At 37.8% G+C, this 18,727-nt stretch overlaps 1 protein-coding gene across 3 annotated transcripts; it reads left to right on the plus strand.

Annotated features, from left to right (window-relative positions):
- Positions 1–530: 530 nt before the first annotated feature.
- Positions 531–15,662, plus strand: pkd2 (polycystic kidney disease 2). 3 transcript variants are annotated; one of them, XM_067440985.1, is made up of 15 exons: positions 531–685; positions 1,000–1,422; positions 1,987–2,100; positions 4,124–4,257; positions 4,340–4,590; positions 4,679–4,903; positions 6,103–6,331; positions 6,434–6,604; positions 6,691–6,872; positions 7,929–8,049; positions 10,098–10,318; positions 10,419–10,536; positions 11,229–11,392; positions 11,488–11,635; positions 13,698–15,662. In XM_067440985.1, the coding sequence occupies exons 2-15, from the start codon at positions 1,011–1,013 to the stop codon at positions 13,935–13,937; spliced, it is 2,730 nt and encodes a 909-aa protein (XP_067297086.1). In that variant the 5' UTR covers positions 531–685; positions 1,000–1,010; the 3' UTR covers positions 13,938–15,662. The 3 variants fall into 3 exon arrangements, with proteins under 3 accessions (XP_067297086.1, XP_067297087.1, XP_067297088.1); XM_067440986.1 differs by having other exon boundaries at positions 531–681; XM_067440987.1 differs by having other exon boundaries at positions 537–1,422; positions 11,232–11,392.
- Positions 15,663–18,727: the final 3,065 nt, after the last annotated feature.

The following is an 18,727-nucleotide window of genomic DNA, read 5'->3' on the forward strand; positions in this document are numbered from 1 at the left end:
TAATGTCACACTTAACTATTTATCTAACCGTTTAAATGTTTTTTCAAACATAAAAATAGATGGATTTTAGGACGGGTGTCCGTGTCCCCCGTGAAAGGTTCATTATATTTGGGGGTCCTTGGCATTAAAAAATTTGAATTAGAACCCCTGGTAGTGTTTTGATTTGATCTGGTGACTCTACCTTCCAAATCCAATCCTGGAGGGGGCGGCATCTTGTTGCCTGGCAACTTAATCCCCAATACGCAAACAACAACAACCAAGTGTGAAATTCAAACTGTAAAATAGAGGAGTTTTAAAACGAAAGCAGTCAGGCCCACTTTTTTTTTTTATTTAATTGAATGATATATAGGCCTATGGTCATTATTTAAAAACGTTTTATCCACTTTATTGTAAAATATTTGTAATTGTAAACCAATTACATTGTTAAACAAATAAAATATATTTTATTAAAAGAACGAGTGTGTGTGTCAGTGAACGTGAGGAGGACAGAAAGGGAGGAGCTGCACTAAAGAAGGGAAATGTTGAAGTTTCCAGAGGTTGATGTCAGTGTGTAACTGGATTCCTCTAGTCTGGGAACAACTGGGAACAAAGATGGCTGAGTGTGGACTGGAAAACTGCTTTTCCTCACAATCACAAACGCAGGACTGAAGCCAGTCAACATGTTTCCAGAGTGAAACATATGCAAGTATAAACTTTAGTATAAACTATTTTTGTTTTTAAAAAGCGTCTGTTTTTTTCAGACAAAAACCTTTCGGCGTTTTTAAATTTTTTATTATTAAGTTTTTTCAGTCCAACTTTCTTACGTATTCTCGTTGCATAATAGTGAATTTAGTGCTTTTAAAAGCGTCAACTATAACTCTCCGATAACTTTGACTTGATGGAAATTAAATCCGAGATTTTCTGAATTCGCGTTTTCATTTGGCTTTGCGCTTTTCGTGATCAGCTTCGCAATTATCCAAAGCGAATGAAATGAAGACGTTTGTTTATATTCGGTTACAGTAAATGACACAATGAGCTCCAGTCGCGTCCGTCCTCAAGCACCGCAGAACCAGGCGGCATCTGCTGCGGCTGCTCCCGCGACATCTCCGCGTCATGAAGGGATCGAGATGGAAAATATGCATCATGAAGAAGTGGGCCTCGGAGTGCCAGATGAGACCCCCTCTCCACCCACCTCCAGCTCCAGACAGGCATGGAGCCGGGATAACCCAGGCTTCGAGCCGGAGGAGGGGATGATGGAAGCTGACTGGCCTCCGGCGAGCCCGGGTCGGAGGTCTGTGTCCACGGCGTCCAGCAGCAGCGGCAGCAGCGTCGGACCCGGGAGCTTCTCTGGCATCAGTGCGCGGATCAACAGAGGACTGTATCCAACTCCACCAGCGCAAGAGCACCGCAGCTGTGGGAAGAGGATACTGGAGAAAATGAGAGGTGAAACTTTTGCTTATAGGCTTAGTTACGTATGCCTCACTATAGGCTACTGAAAATTATTCGTTAACTTTATATACAATTTTGAAAATAAATCATAGTTTCGACAACAACAACAAAATAAGTATTGTGTTAATGTTTTCAACACTGATAATAATAAGAAATGTTTCTTGTGCATCAGTTCAACAAATCAGAATGATTTCTGAAGGATCACGTGACACTTAAGACTGGCGTAATGATGCTGAAAATTCAGCTTTGATCACAGGAATAAATTACATTTTACAATATATTCAAATTGAAAACAGTTGTTTTAAATTGTAAGAATATTTCACAATATTACTGTTTTTACTGTATTGTTGATAGAGCCTTGGTGAGCAGAATTATCTTACCAATCCTATACTTTTAGATATACTATATTTCGTAAAGTACCTCATTATAAATCGACCGTAAAACGAATTAAAAAAGAAATAGCTAAAACTGAAAATAATTGAGAAAATCCCTAATTAGCTTAATGTTTTTGTGCATTAATGGATATTTGATATTTCTTAATTTCATTCTCTATTTCAGTGCTGTGGGATACTCGTCTTCTGGGTGAGAGCAACAGTAACAGAGAGATGTACCTGAAAACCGTCCTGCGAGAAATGATCACCTACATCCTCTTTCTGGTCACCCTCTGCACATGTAGGTTGAATACTAGACAGTTTCATGTTTAAATATATGAATACGTACGATGTTACATACATTTTTTTATGCTTTTACATTGCCTTTCCTTCCATGCTAGAATAACAGGCCTTGGGAATATTTCTCAAATGAAGAGTGTTTAATCGAGCATAACATTTAATGATACTTAAAAAGTATATTTATTTTGCCGAATGAATTGCCATTCAGTATAGAGAATCAAATGTTGTAATGGAAAAATATTTCTTAAATTGTCCGTTTCCCTGGTCCACTCCAGCTCTGGCAGTCTTTCTGTAATAACAGGCACTTTAATTCCTCAAAACGACCACAGCAGTAATTCCCTTTTTGACTATTTATAGTCAGCTCAAATGCATTTACATGTATGCATTTATCTGATGTTTCTATCCAAACGACTTACATTGCATGTACTGTATGCATTTTAGCATTTTTTTTATTCCTTTGGAATTGAACCCATGACCTTTTCTAAGTCCATGGTTTACAGTTTGTGCAGTTTACAGGAAGTACTTATGTAGGGAAAGTGCAATAAATTTTATAAAGTAAACTGAAATTTAGGAGTTAAAGGTAAAGTATGTAGTTTCTTCCATTGCATTCTACTACACTAGTGGCACCTACCGGAATTACAAAAATAAAGCATATCATATGGGCGCTTGTGAAGACAGGTCTCAAAAATTTGGTCATTTTTGAGTGCGATGCTAATGGTCTAATCTGATTCAATGATGTACGCTAAGCTAAGCAAAAAGTGCTACCGCCAGATACAGAGATCGGCTGAATGGATTCGAAAACGGTATAAAACTCAACTGTTCAACTATAAGGGACTTGGAAAATGGGCCTAATTTCAAAAAAGTGGAGTGTTCCTTTAACCTTTGAAGGCCTAAATGTAGGTAATTTTGGTTTGCACTGTAGCTGATTTGGAGACTTTTGCAGGAGATAAACTCATGAATGGCATACTAATAACGGCTTTTCACACCGCACTTCACCCTGGGTTATCATCGTTATAAAAAAAAGCTTTTAACCACGGGCTTATGAAACCCTATTCCGGAGCAGCGCTTTTGTGGTGTTAACCCCGCATTGCGGTGCGAAACTTATACAGTGTGAAACAGTGCGGTGTTTACAGCTAGACGCTTATCAACAGACAACCAATCGCATACTCATATTTATAAACTTTGGACAGTCAAGGAAACACTTTGTATATAAACAGTAAATTAGCATCAGGATTTAGAAGGAAAAATGGCAACAACAAGAAAACGTGACAATTTGAGTGAAGAAGAGACCTTTTCATTCTTACCTTTATAGTCTGAAATGCCCATTCAGTATAAAGGCCATAGTAGTACAGTCGGCAATGCTAGAGCTTTTATGTAAACAGGTTGCATGCTGCACTCATCCAATGACACTGACCCTGCAAATATGCAAAGAAGAGCGTTAGGAATGTACAATGTGCAACGTAAGCTTATGAATACACAAGATTAATTGTTAACCCCGGGTAATTTATGAGCAATGTGAAATGTGCTGCAAGATAACCCGGATTCAGTTTACCTGGGGATTAGATGACCTTGGGTTAACTATTTCAAGTGTGAAATGCCCTGAAGTAGTCAACGAACCTCTCTTAGACTGGGTTAAGAGAATGTATTTTAACAAAATAAATCTTACATAGTTCACCTTGAAACTTAATCTTTGAAACTAGAAAGCCCCTAAAGGAACATCGTGATGAAAAAAAATGAGATGGGAGGAAAAATTATATGGCAACGCTTTTGCACTCTCTCGCAAATGTTTTTTGTTCCCCCAAGAAACTTTGCATTACCTTGCAAAGAACAAACAAAGTTTTAAGAGCGAACAAAGACGTTTATTGCAGGAAGGCAGAGGATTTGTGAGGGAACACATAGTTTCTTGGGGAAACGCAAAACTTTTTGGCAAAACATTTGTTGCCTCCCATCTCATATTTTTTCCACTGCCATGGGGCTCTGTATTATCGATACACATTGTCGATATGTCTTTACATTTGTTTTAGTAACCTACGGAATGGTGAGCACCAACATGTACTTCTACACCAAAGTCATGTCCCAACTTTTCGTGGATACACCGATTACAAATGGAGAACCAACGAACTTCAAGACTCTTTCTACCATGGAAGACTTCTGGAAAGTAATTATTCCACTGACTTTAATGCTCTTTCGCAGATTATATCCAACTGCATCACAGATCTTAATGAATACATTACCTGTAGTTCACAGAAGGCCCCTTTCTTAATGGCATGTACTGGGAGTTCTGGTACAACAACAAGAGCCTCCCAGAAAACCAGAGTCTGATCTACTACGAGAACCTCCTGTTGGGCGTCCCACGTCTCCGACAACTCAAAGTGCGCAATGAGTCCTGTTCTGTCCACGAAGACCTGCGGGATGAAGTTTACGACTGCTACAGTGTCTTTTCTCCTGCCAATGAGGACAAGGCTCCATTCGGACCTAAGAATGGCACTGCGTATGTAAAAATACACAGAAGGCTTATTTTGAATATTTTTTTTGAAATAGTGGTTGAACAGTGGGTTTATCATGCTTTTATCTGTCAGGTGGAGGTACTCAGAGGAGAACAGTCTGGGTGAGAGCAGCTACTGGGGACAGGTGTCGACTTATGGCGGTGGAGGTTACTACCAGGACCTTTCACGCACTCGAGAGAAGTCGGCCAATCAGCTCCAAGAGTTAAAAAACAACCTCTGGTTGGACCGTGGCACTAGAGCAGTGTTCCTGGACTTCTCCATCTACAATGGCAACGTTAACCTGTTTTGTATTGTCAGGTAATGGACTGAAGTTGACTGAAATGTTTATTGGTATATTTAATGCTCATTTTTATTTTAAACATCAAATTACATCTTTTTTTGCAATGTATTCTTCCCAAACCAGTAACATACATATATTTATACTATCAAGTTTTTTGTTAACTTTTTATACTTTTTTAAAAGAAATTTAACAAAGTTTGAAAATCATCTATTAACTAATTTGCATAGCGTTTGGTCTTCTTGCTTGGATTTACTTAACTTAAATATTTCAAATTTGTCTATTTAAATTAAAAAAATACAATTTAAATAGTTATTTTATGCAAATATATTTTATGCAATAAAAGCATTCTTACTCTACCTTTGTTTAACATGCAGACTCCATGTAAAAAAGCTTGATCCATTTAACCAAAATGGATATTTTGATTTTTTGATCGAAATTTTTTGATTTTAATCCAAAAATATTTTAAGCTTTTTTATAAAGAAATTTAAACGTTCTTTGTATAATATTTATGAGGATCTATTTTTAGAAATCTAATATAATATACATAACTATGTTTTCAGTGGTGTATAAAGACCTTACCTAATGTACCGTTATGCTTTTATTACCTTAGAATGAGCCATTTCTATTTATTTACACCGTGGGTCCCATTACAGTGAAATCACCATTTTGCAACATCATGTTTCTACGGTAGCCCTAAATAGACAAAATGCTCTACTGAGCGCTAGCTACATTCTGCTGTGTCCGACGACAACATTTTTGTCCTGTGTTGGCCACCGTAGCTTCTCTGTGTGCTTTGAAAGGGAGGGGTTGATTGCAATTCACAACCACACCCCTAGATGCTGCTAAAATTCACACACTGCACCTTTACAAAGGGGTGGTTGTGATGTAATTTGCATACTGAACAATGATTGGTCTTCTGTCTTGCATTTTTAATTTAAATTGTTCACAATTATTATTTGTTTCCCTTGTTTTTTGTTCACTCTTTTTAATTTAGTTAAATCCTGGCCTTTTACTAAAATGAGGGAATTAATTGGTAAATCGTGGTAAAGAATTAGTACAAAGTAGTAAAACTTCTTCATTCATGGCCACGATTTCCATTTTGTATAAAGTGTAATGTATAATAAAATATAGCACAGCTTTAGCATCCCCGCTCTACGTTTGTTGACTCAGTATACCACCTTGCCTGAAATATCTTTCACTTGCTGCTTCAATGTAGGTTGCTTGTAGAGTTTCCAGCCACAGGGGGCGCCGTGACCTCCTGGCAGTTCCAGACGGTGCGTCTAATCCGGTATGTGTCCAGCTGGGACTACTTTGTGGGCATGTGTGAAGTGGCCTTCTGCCTCTTTGTGCTGTATTACCTGGTGGAAGAAGTTCTAGAGATCCGCCTGCATCGCTTGCGTTACTTCAAGAGCCTGTGGAACTGCTTGGATGTTCTCATTGTTACAGTAGGCCACATATTTTAGACACTGCATATAGTTTACTCCAGTCCGTGTATTTTGTGCTTTTGAGTGTAACACTTTGGTTCATCTTCTTCATCACCTCCGCAGCTCAGTGTTCCAGCCATCATTATGAACATCTGCAGAACATCAGCGGTCAGTCACAGACTTCACTTCCTGCTGGAGAACCACAACACATACCCTAACTTTGAGCCTCTCGCGCGCCTTCAGGTTCACTTCAACAACCTGGCTGCCATCATTGTGTTCCTCTCATGGGTGAAGGTGAAGTGTCATCTCAACATTTGTCATGCCAATGTGATATTTTGTTGTTGTTTCCTCAAAATACAACCATCTTGATTATCCCACAGCTTTTTAAGTTTATTAATTTCAACAAGACCATGAATCAACTGTCCACCACCATGTCACGCTGCGCCAAGGACCTGATGGGCTTTGCAATCATGTTTTTCATCGTGTTCCTGGCCTATGCGCAGCTGGCTTATTTAGTATTTGGAACTCAAGTCGACGACTTCAGCACCTTTCAGGCCTGCATGTAAGTTTTGGATGCATCTAAATAACCAAGAATATACAAGAATATATTATTATATAAACAATAAAATGCAATAATTAACAAAAACGTGTCAGCTGTTTAGAAAGATTTCATACACATTTAGCTAAAGTTGGCATGAAATGAAAATTCACGCTATCTATCTTTTACTTATTGAGAACAATTCATCTTTGTATGTTTTTGAACAAAATATCATCATCCTATGTAAATGCCAGATGTGATATATGTATGCAGGACTTCTCCAATCATTTCGTTTTCTTAAACCTCGCTCCTGCAAGCTCATGTTCATCTGCCTTCATTTTTGAGTGCAACGCCCACGTCCTAACACACTGAAAATAAATGCTTTTCTTAATTAGTATTTTTGTCTTGTTTCTAGTCCAAACATTTCCCAATTTAGTCCAACTATTTACAAGTATTTACTAGACAAGCAAAAGTAATTGTCTTGTTTTGGTAAAAAATAATTCAAAATGAAGAATTTTTTTTGCTTCAAATAAGCAAAATAATCTGCCAGTGGGGTAAACAAAATAATCTTAAACCAACTTTATTCTATTTACCCCACTGGCAGATTATTTTGCTTATTTTAAGCAAAAACTCTCTAAATTTTGAGTTATTTTTCCCCAAAACAAGACAATAATTTTAACTTGTCTAGTAAATGTTTCTTAATGTAAGAATTTTTTGATATTTAAACTAGAAACAAGACGAAAATACTAAGTAAGAAATGCATTTTTTGCAGTGCATCCAATCAACAAGTGATGCATAGAACCAAGTCCCCACCCCACATTTTTTATTTTTCGATAATCCTTAACAAACAGATATATATATCAATACAGAAGAAAAGATCTTTCACTACTTCTGTTTCATTTTGACCATAAATATGCATGACATAAAGTGTTTTTATGTAACAAATAAGGTACTTTTCTGTATATATAAACTAATTAATGTAATGATAAATGTATTTATTTATTTCATTTAAATACCTTATTATATATATTGTGATACATTATGAATATTGTTAATGTTGGTGGTTTCTGTTGCTCACAGTTTCACACAGTTCCGGATCATTCTGGGTGATTTTGACTTCTCAGAAATCGAGGAGGCCGACAGCGTGTTGGGACCCATTTACTTCACCACCTTCGTGTTCTTCATCTTCATGATTTTGCTGGTAAATATAGAAAGAGAAACATGACATAAATAACATGAAATATACCCTAAATTAAAATTCGAATCCTTTAAATAAGTCTCGTCTTGAGGTCCTTTCCCGGTCCAATTCCCCTCTCTCAGCTGATAAACATTTTTGAAAGTCTGTGTCGATTATGTAATTGGTGGGTGTGCGCTGAGGCTCCGCCTTCCTTCACGTGGAAATTTCTGGTTCATTTCTCCTGTTGAGTCTGTCAAGGTTAGATGTTCATAAGAGAAAATATGAACACACTGGAGAGCCATTTTAAAGCAGAAAATGAAGTTTTACTTCTGTTGAAAGAGACACTGACACAGTTTTACATGTTTAGTATGGTAAAGCTGCTTGATTTTAAGCACTCTTTTACATAAAGTGCTATATAAATAAATGTGACGACTTTACTGGAGTGCCGAATTGCAGAGCTTGTGCAAACATGTTCACGCTATGATCAAATGCTATTCTTATGCTGCATTCACACCGCACGCGAATGACGCGAATAAATTGCGCTATTCGCGCAAAGATGGACGCGTGAACAATTGGAATCCATTCGCTTCATTCGCGCGTGAAATTCGCTTCATTCGTGTGTGACATTCAGTACACAACAGACGCGAATTTGCGTGATGGGAGGGGGTTCTGCCAGGCAGCGGCAGTCGGCAGAAAGACTATCCGAGTTAAGGCTGCTCTCACCGGGGTTGATGAGCGCTGAGCTCCAGTGATCACCTGGGTCTCACACCTCCGAAATCACCAGATCAAATTTTCAAATAGGAGCTCTCTTAATAAATAAATCACATATTTGAGCTTTAAACAACTACATTCTCACCTGAAAACTATTAAAACTAAATTTTGTGACACAATACAGTAGTATTTTTAAATTACTCTGACCTCGGGGTTTCCCCTATGAGTTTCCCATCCGTCACTTCACCACGTGACAGCAGTAAGCAGGCTCCTCATTGGTTAACGCGGCGCGAATATCTGCCAAAGTTCAGATTTTTCAACTTCACGCGTTCAAAACGCTCAATTTGCGTGATCATAGCCGCGCGAATCGCGCCATTTGCGCCGCCTCATTTGCGCAAATTGCGCCGCAGAATGCCTATTCGCGTCTCTGCATTGACTTGACATGTAAATCACTCGCGCAAATCGCGTCATTCACGTGCGGTGTGAACGCAGCATTATGCTATATTAATGCTGTTTTCTCAAGTTTGTTGTGTGTTTATTTTGTTATTGAGAGGAAATATTTGCATATTCATCTAACCGTCGCTCTCGTCAGCGTGGGCGGCTTCAGCTGTTCACTAACAGTATATCGTATTTCGAACTTTGTTTTAAAACCTCATCGAAGAACGAAAAAAACATTGTTGTGAGTATGGGTGATCCCAATGCCGCCTATACCAGCTGAGAGCAATATTTAAATATGTAAATGTGTGCTGCATACTCTCCTCTCAATAACAAAATAAACTACAAAAATGACCGCAGTGAGAAAACAGGAGTTAAGAAAGCATCTGTTCATAATTCTGCTATTCAAAAAGTAAAGTCACGTTACATTTATAGATCACTTTATACAATTGCTTTAAACCAAACTATTAAACATGTATTAAACATGAAAATACAGTGTCAGTGTAACTTTCAATTAGAATTACACTTCAGTTTCTTCTATAAGCAGCTCTCAAGTGTGTTCATGTTTTCATTTGTGGATTTTCATGTCAAAGAAGACATAGCCTACCTATTATGTAATCGCCATGGACCAATGGTAGTACGAAGGTGTTCAAAAGAGCAAACTTTTCTTTATCAAGCTGTTTCGAACTCCTGAAACTGATTTTGTAGGAAATTACATCACGCCATGTCGTTCTTCGATTTCACTAAGTATATCGAGGCCATTTTATTACCTTTTGCTTTCTCTGAGATGCGATCCCATGACCTTTAAGTTGCAAGCGCCATGCTCTACTGTTTGAGCTAAAAAAAAAAAAAGCTTGAGCTTGAAAAGATAATAAATCAAACATTTTTTTGACGCTTATGTTTGACTGGACATTTGCTTTGTTTAGAATATGTTCTTGGCTATCATCAATGACACTTACTCAGAGGTGAAAGCTGACATGGCCCAGCAGAGGTCAGAGATGGAGATCACTGACCTTATCAAGAAGGGCTATAACAGGGCAATGGTGAAACTCAAGCTGAAGAAGACTTCCATCAATGACGTCCCAGACAGCTTACACCAGGCTGGTGGAAAACTCAGCTTTGATGAGCTCCGACAAGACCTCAGAGGGTGAAAAAAACATTTATCTCCACTCTATTATACACATCAAACCCCTCGCAAGATGGACACAACTGTCAATGTGAATTGCTTTATGCGTGTTTGTACTCAGAAAGGGCCATTCAGATGCTGAGATTGAAGCCATTTTTGCCAAGTATGACCTCGACGGAGATCAGGAACTGACCGAACACGAGCACCAGCAGATGAGAGATGACCTGGAGAAAGAAAGAGTGAGTGAAGCATACCTATTTTTTCTCTCCAGTCACAATGTTGTCCATCAGAGTTCAGCACAGGCATCAGAACCGTGTCTCCTTTCTGCAGATCTTGTGTTTGTGTGTGTGACGGAGTGATTCCTGTCACTGTTTTGACTCCTTTAGACTTTTTATAAGCGTTTCACGAGTTCTCAGCTGGTCAGAATACCATCATATGTAGCTTTGCGCATACAGCGACCGCATTTAGACCAGCTCACAGCATTTTTTTGGACGTTCGGTAGGTTTCGTCTCGAAATATATGTAATAAAACCCGACCAATCAGGTTGTGAACAGATCCCTATGGCTTTAGGTTCGGTATATTTAGGTTCAAAGTTAAAATCTCAATGTGAACGCTAAGCGGACCATGACCAAATGTTTTTTCTTTGGGGTCCAGACCAAACAAATCAAGCGAACCGAACTGTGGACACACCCTAAATGGACTAAAGAAAACACATGTATGCATTTGGTAGTTGAATTCATCTTATTAGTTCATGCATTCCCTGGGAATCAAACACATGACCTTGGTGTCGCTAGTGCTCTAATGTTTGAGCCATAAAAATGCTAAAAAAAAATATATATGAGCACTATTAGAACATTTAAAATAAAGAACTAAATCATAATCATTACATGACACTGTAGCAGATGTTTAGTATCTCTTGCACACTCGCCAGGAGGACTTGGATCTAGAGCACAGTTCGCTGCCCAGGCCAGTGAGTGGGCGGAGCTTCTCCCGTAGCCAGGACGACTCCGAGGAGGACGACGACGAGGACAGCGGACACAGCTCTCGTCGCCGTGGCAGCAGCTCAGGAGGCGTGTCATACGAGGAGTTCCAAGTGTAAAGAGCACCTGCCACTGGTATTACGTTTTCACAATTTATCGAATGTTTGACCTCTAATTTAGAAGTATTTTGTGCTTGATGTGGCCCATCAGGCTTGTGCGCCGAGTGGACCGCATGGAGCACTCGATCGGCAGCATCGTGTCAAAGATCGACGCCGTTATCGTGAAGTTAGAGGTCATGGAGAGAGCCAAGATGAAGAGGAGAGATGTGCTTGGACGGATCCTGGATGGAGTCATGGAGGTGATGAACACCTTTCAATAATGTTTGCACATTAGCATTATGTTAAACACTGCGATAGCATTGTGATAAAATTTTACAATGATTTTGCTGTCTGAAAACCACACAAATATAAAACGCATATATTTAATAACCATTACATTTGTATAAAATTGAATATTTATTAATAATAATAATAATAATAATATATATATATATATATATATATATATATATATATATATATATATATATATATATAATTTTACAATGATTTTGCTGTCTAAAAACCACACAAATATAAAACGCATATTTAATAACCATTACATTTGTATAAAATTTAATATTAATATGAGAGAGAGAGAGAGAGAGAGAGAGAGAGAGAGAGAGAGAGAGAGAGAGAGAGAGAGAGAGAGAGAGAGAGAGAGAGAGAGAGAGAGAGAGAGAGAGAGAGAGAGAGAGAGATGTAAGTCAAAAGTTTGGATTGATTATGATTTTGTAATTTTTTTTTAAAGAAGTAAAACAAGAACAGTGTGAAATATTACAAGTTATGAAACCTGTTCAGGGTCACATGATCCTTCCGAAATATTTCTAATATGCCTCTCAATTATTATTGTTTATCAGTTATTAATGATTATTATCAGTGTTGAAAATAGATTTTACTGCTTATTTTTCTTGGATATCGTGATGCATTTTTTTCAGGATTATTTCATTAATAGAAAGTAAAAGGAACAGCATGTTTTTTAAAATAAAAATCTTTTTGAATTATAACTTTTTACTGTCACTTTTGATCCATTTAATGCTAATTAAAATAATTAATAAAAAATAAAAAAAAAGGACAGACTGGAATTTAGAAAATTCAGCTCTACTGTCACAGGACTAAATTACATACAGTTATAAAAATGGTAATTATAGTTCACAATATTACAGTTTTGACTGTTTTTGATCAAATAAATGCATTTAAAAAAATCTAATAATTAAATGATTTACTTAAACAAAATGATTAAAAATATTAAGAACTATTTCCTATGGTTTTCAACATTATGTAGTACTAAATACTTAATATACCATATGTATGTGTGAAGGGGACTTTCGCTTTTAGGCCCCGTTTACACGATTTCCCTGCGTTTTTTAGCCTGTCATTTACAAAACGATTATTTCTAAAAACTCCGGCCAAATTGGAGATTTCTGAAAACGGCGGTTACGTGTTGCCGTGTCAACTGGGAGAAACAGGGTTTTAGGTTCTCAAACGTCACGCTATGTGCCAGAAAATGCTTACGTCATGTGTGCGCCCTATGTTTAGAGTTTGTCTGATCATGGATGTTAAGGTGGTGCTAATTTTTACTTTTGTGCAAATGCTTTTGGCCTATTTGCATTTGCAAACACAACTGCTGTACTATATTGAGGAGCAAGAAATGGTAAATGGACTGCATTTATATAGCGCTTTTAACAGATCCTATGGCCATCCAAAGCACTTTACATCTTGCCTCACATTCACCCATTCACTCTCTCATTCATACACCGACGGCTGTGTCTGCCATGTAAGGCGCCATCCAGCTCGTCGGGAGCAGTTGGGGTTAGGTGTCTTGCTCATGGACACCTCGACACTTGGTCAGGTGGAACCGGGGATCGAACTACCAACCTTCCGGTTTGTAGACAATCTACATGAACCACTGAGCCACTGTCGCCCCAAATAGAACTGACGAAGGAACGTTGTTTTAAAAGGAACAGGAAGTCGCTCGTGCTATCTGTTATTGTCGATTTTGAGGATTCTGATTGGCTTGCATGGCTTTATCCTTCTCGCTACACTGCCGCCAATGGGTTTGGCATAGTTATGATGGGGCAACAACTTTTTTGAAAACACATGTTGTGCGCACGATATTTGTTTCTCTAAATTCCTGGCGATTTGTAAATGTGGCCTTAGACAAATTATTTGTTGCTGGAAACTTGTTAGGACATGGAGACTACTTTTGCATCAGGGGCGTGCTTACTTTTTAGGACAGTAGGATTCAAGTGGCAGCCTTTGTCATTTGTACTGTTTACAATAAAAATGTTTTTAATGTGTACAATAAACTTGTGCTCTCAGGATGAAAGAATGGGTCGAGACCCAGAGCTGCACCGAGAGCAAATGGACCGGCTGGTGCGGGATGAACTGGAGCGCTGGGAGTCTGATGACACAATGTCGCAGGTGAGCCACCATCAGGGCACTCCCATCATGCCATCTGCTCAGCTCCGCCCACGCAGTGCCCGCTCACCCTCCTCGCTGTCCAATGAGGGCCCGGATGGAGCGGCCGGTGCTGGTGCCGGGGCCGCCGCCCACGTTTGAAGGGTTTCGGTTGTAAAAATGTTCCTACAGATCATGAATTGTTCCACAATTTGGTGCACTGGGCAAAACCTACTTAAAAGTATTAAAGCCACAGCTGTTAAATAGTCCTGCACAAAGCTATTTATTTGTGTTTCTTTATATTAAAGTTAATTGGGGCTTTACAGTGCTTTATGATGCAAAAAAAAAAGATACATTTGAAGTTCTAAAGCATATTCTAATAAAGAAAATTAGATTTTAAGGTCAGCCAGTGGCAGCTTAGCTTTAGTTTTCTCGTATTGACGTGTATTAATCAGGTATTTTGAATTTGAGGTGCATTTTGCTTTCCCGTATTGTCAACTGATGCAGTCATTTCATCAAGCTCCCAATTTACATTAAAACGTTTTTTTTAACCATTTTCATAACATTAGAAACAAACAATACAATAAAACAATCATAATACAATAGACACACTATTCAAAGTGAATATTAGTGGATCACGTTCAAGACATCTGTGTAAACTTCATTCAGTCACAAAAAACACCAATAAGTCATTGAAAAAATGGCTCAGAAAAGGATAGCATAAGTATATTTGGTCACACTTTAGATTAGGGTCCAGTTATCACTATTAACTACAATTTTTTCCTCAATAAACTTTTAATAACTGCTTATTAATAGCCAGTAAGGTCGTTATTAATTTTAGGTATTGTGTTGGATTAAGGGATGTAGAATAAGGTCATGCAGAATAAGGCATTAATATGTGCTTAATAAGTATTAATAAACATACAATATCCTAGTAATATGCATGCTAAAATAAGCAACTTAACAGTGAGAATTGGACCCTGACCTAAAGTGTTACTGTATATTGTACATTTCTATTAAATTGTACTGTATCCTACTATGATTAAATGCGCTGCTTACAAAGAAATACAGTATTTACTTAGTTATGCACTACGCTTTCACTAACCTACAGTATTTAAGTCCAGTTTCAACAGTAATGAAGAAGCCAGTTGGAAAGTTTACAAAGATGAATGCAATAAAGGAAATAATGTTCGGCAAGGACCAATATCATTCTATATATAATCCTACAGAAGAAATGAGTGGAAATAGCTATTCATAAACACAAAAATATGCCTTATAAAGCATCTGTGATATGAAAAGTAAACATTCACATTTTCCAAGCAATGAAGGTGGTCACATATTTCTTTATATATATCAACTTTGGTGCAATTTTGCTTTGCATATTTTATCATTCTCGTGTTGATTTAGTACAAGTGTGGTATGTTCTGTTAATCATTTATACTTAAATGTATGTTTTAATAATTATGATTCTTAAAGCATTTTGATACTTTTTGTAATTTGAAACAAACTTCAATTTGGAGTGCAACTGATTTCATGGGAAACCCATGTGTATTTGTCTTAAGGTAGGATTTACTAAGCTTTTCACAAAGGTAAAGTATATAGTTTTTGCGCAATTAGCTGTTTTCAAACAGGTTGTATACAGCCAAATTTGTTATGTTAGGCCTAGTTGGGCCGCTCAAACTATTCACTGTATGATGTAGCTAGAGAAGCAGAAATTACACGCTTTACCTTTAAGTCTAAAAAATGTTTTTTGTTTTTTTTTACAGTTTTCAATTTGTGCAATGACCTGATATAATGATCTGTAACTACGGTACTCTCAGATTTGTACATATACATTATTCACAGTTTAATACGACAGTCATTTAAAATAAAATCCATTGAAACTCATCATGTGTTCATCATTTGGTCACAAAGCACGTGCAGCTTGATCCCAGTCATAATGCCCTCGAACAGAGCGACTGTAAGACCTGTGCAATAAAGGGATATTGTGTAGTTATCAACTAAATAGTGTGCAAGCCTTCGTCTGTGGTTTTGGCGCAGCTTCAGTAATCTCACTGATGTCTGCTGGCTGTGGATTAGACCACATTAAGACCAATTACACGGATTATGAAGCAGTGAGCGGTACCAGGCCTGTGCACGGCCCTAGAGTAACACTGGAGTTCAAATTATGAATTATGAAAGAGATTATTTTAAGATGTCTCTGTTAGCGTAATTATAACTTTTAGTATTGAGTAGTATTAGTTATCTACGTGTACTTACTGTAGGGCTAGAATTAGGTTTGGTTTAGGGTTATTGCATGTATTTAAGCATAAATTATACTGGTAGTTATTACTATAGTAAATATACGTAACGTATAACAAGGACACTGTAAAATAAAGTGTTACCAAAGATTCTTAAGATCTCTTTCTAATTATACTATAGTTTTATAAAAATGTTAAAGGGTTAGTTCATTTTAAAATTAAAATGACGCCATGATTTACTCGCCCTCAAGCCATCCCAGTTGTATATGACCTTATATATACTGTAGTTATATATTAATAAATACTTCCAAGCTTTGTAATTGTAGTGTCAGGTCCATTGAGTTTGAAGTTCAATAAAAGTGCATCCATCCATTATAAACATACTCCACACGGCTTCGGGGGTTAATAAAGGCCTTTTGAAGCAAATCGATGTGTTTGTAAAACTTTATGAAGGAAAAATTGAGCTCCTTCCAGACCGACTTCCGTATTCAACTTATGAAAAAGGCCTGCCAGAAGCTAGATATCTATATTTTTAATAGTTTTAAATATGGATATTTTTCTTACAAAACCCACAGGTTCACTTTAAAAGGCTTTTATTAACCTCCGGAGCCGTGTGGAGTGCTTTTATAATAGATGGATGCACTTTATTGAGCTTCGAACTCAATGGACCCCATCACTGCCATTATAAAGCTTGGAAACAGCAGGGCATTTATTAATAACTCTGATTGTGTTCATCAGAAAGAAGAAAGTCATGTAGGGTCCCCCACTGAGCAGCATACAGACCAGAATAAAGAGAACAAGGTGGAGGATTCTGGGAAAGCGGCACCTACAGAGATGCTAATTGTTATTGACCAAATTGCCCTTAAAGGGTTACTTCAGCGATTAGCATATGGCTTTGTATCAGTAGAAACCCTGGAGTATATTCGAATGATTGTGCTTTCCCCCCTCATATCCCCCTGAGACAAGAGATTTATGCATTTTATTTCTGGAAAAATTCTTCCTACGATGCATGGAATGTTTGGCCAGAGGCTAAAGACTACAGCCAGCAGAGGGAGCCATTTCCGCATGTTTTGAACCCGCGCGTGGGGGATGGGAGATCACACTCAGAGCTCAGCTCGCAGCTACAGGCACTCATTTAAACGCAGCTATGGTGAGCAATGCAAGTCTTTTAACTTCTCAAATTAATTTATATGAAAGTTAAGCTTGCAAAGGCATGAACTGAAACGCGCCAGACTGAATTCGCGTTGTGAATGTATGCCGCGAGTGTAGTCGCGATTACCTCAGCTCTCATCACGAGAGCTCAGCTCATTTATCTGACTCCTGCAGTTAGTGCTCAGTGTTGTGATACTCGCGGTGACTCACTCATTATATTGAACAGACACGTTCAGTTTTTAACTGTAGTGTCTTCTCCAACTCAGTCACTGTAATCCAGTAGCGGCGGCTTTGGGAATGGCCTCACAGGGCAGCGAAGCATTCTGGGAATTGTAGTCTTTCATCCCCATGAGACAAAAATAAATTTTCTGTCTTTTCTCAGTCTAGAAGGCATCAAATTAAAAAATAATTTCACATTTCTACGACATTGATGACCCAGTTTAAATACAGATTCATCTTCCGAGCGCTGAAGTACCCCTTTAAGGATATTCTTGGACCGCCACTCTTTGAAATGGAGTAATGGAGGCTGCATTCCTGCTATGCCTACGGGGACGGGACAGGGAAAGACCAGATCAATAACATAATACTACTCAGTACTAGGGTATAATTACACTAACACAGACATCTTAACATAAGGGAGAGTAAACCATGGGTAAACCATCATTTTCGTTTTAAAGTTAACTATTTCTTGAACAGTGAATTATTAAAGCCCATTTTACTTCTTTAAAGGCCTGTTCACACCAAGGACAATAGCTGTAATGATATGGTTATAAAAATCATTAAATATTAAAGAATATCAGAGTTCACACCACAACTACAACAATAATGGCACATAGAAACAAAATCGTTGGAAATGGAATAGTTTTTTTTTTTTTTTTTGGCTGATGAACTATAAAAACACTGAGAGCCAATCAGAATCTACCTTGCTTGAGCATTTAACCCTTAAATGCACAAATGTTTCATCAATCATTATTACATATTCAGGATTTGTCGACCCGGATCTATATCTAACATGGATGGATCTCTATCCTGTCGCGATTATATAAATCTCTCCTGATATTAGAGTAAATATTGTCAGAAGAATAAAATAAAGCATATATTGTTAACTTTTGGAGCTTGTTAGGGTTCAGTTTGAGCAGATGTTTTATACCAGTGGTCTCCAAATTTAGTGCTGGGGAGGGCCGCTGTCCTGCAGAGTTTAGCTCCAACCCCAAATAAACACACCTGAACCAGCTAATACGTGTTTTACTAGGGCCTTGTAAGACACTAGCTGGTTTAGGTGTGTTTATTTTGGGTTGGAGCTAAACTCTGCCGGACAGCGGCCCTCCAGCACTTTTGGAGACCCCTGTTTTATACCATCATCATCATCATCATCATCATCATCATCACTGTCCTCATCAGAGCTCATTTCCCAGTATATTCAGCATCTGGCTCATATTCACCATGAACATCTTCCAAATCAATATTTTGATCGCTGACAGCTTCTTTACAAGATCCACCATCTAGTGACAGTGACAGTAATAATCATGGTCAAACAGGCATTCTTTTATAAAAAATATT

Source organism: Pseudorasbora parva, chromosome 4 (assembly GCF_024679245.1).
Source record: "Pseudorasbora parva isolate DD20220531a chromosome 4, ASM2467924v1, whole genome shotgun sequence".
NCBI classification, from domain to species: Eukaryota; Metazoa; Chordata; class Actinopteri; order Cypriniformes; family Gobionidae; genus Pseudorasbora; species Pseudorasbora parva.

Bases quoted from the DNA above. Each gene is read 5' to 3' on its own strand.
- pkd2 (XM_067440985.1), top strand. From the start codon at position 1,011: ATGAGCTCCAGTCGCGTCCGTCCTCAAGCACCGCAGAACCAGGCGGCA. The intron at 8,050-10,097 runs GTAAATATAGAA...TGCTTTGTTTAG, and splicing joins TCATCTTCATGATTTTGCTG to AATATGTTCTTGGCTATCAT. The intron at 10,319-10,418 runs GTGAAAAAAACA...GTTTGTACTCAG, and splicing joins CTCCGACAAGACCTCAGAGG to AAAGGGCCATTCAGATGCTG.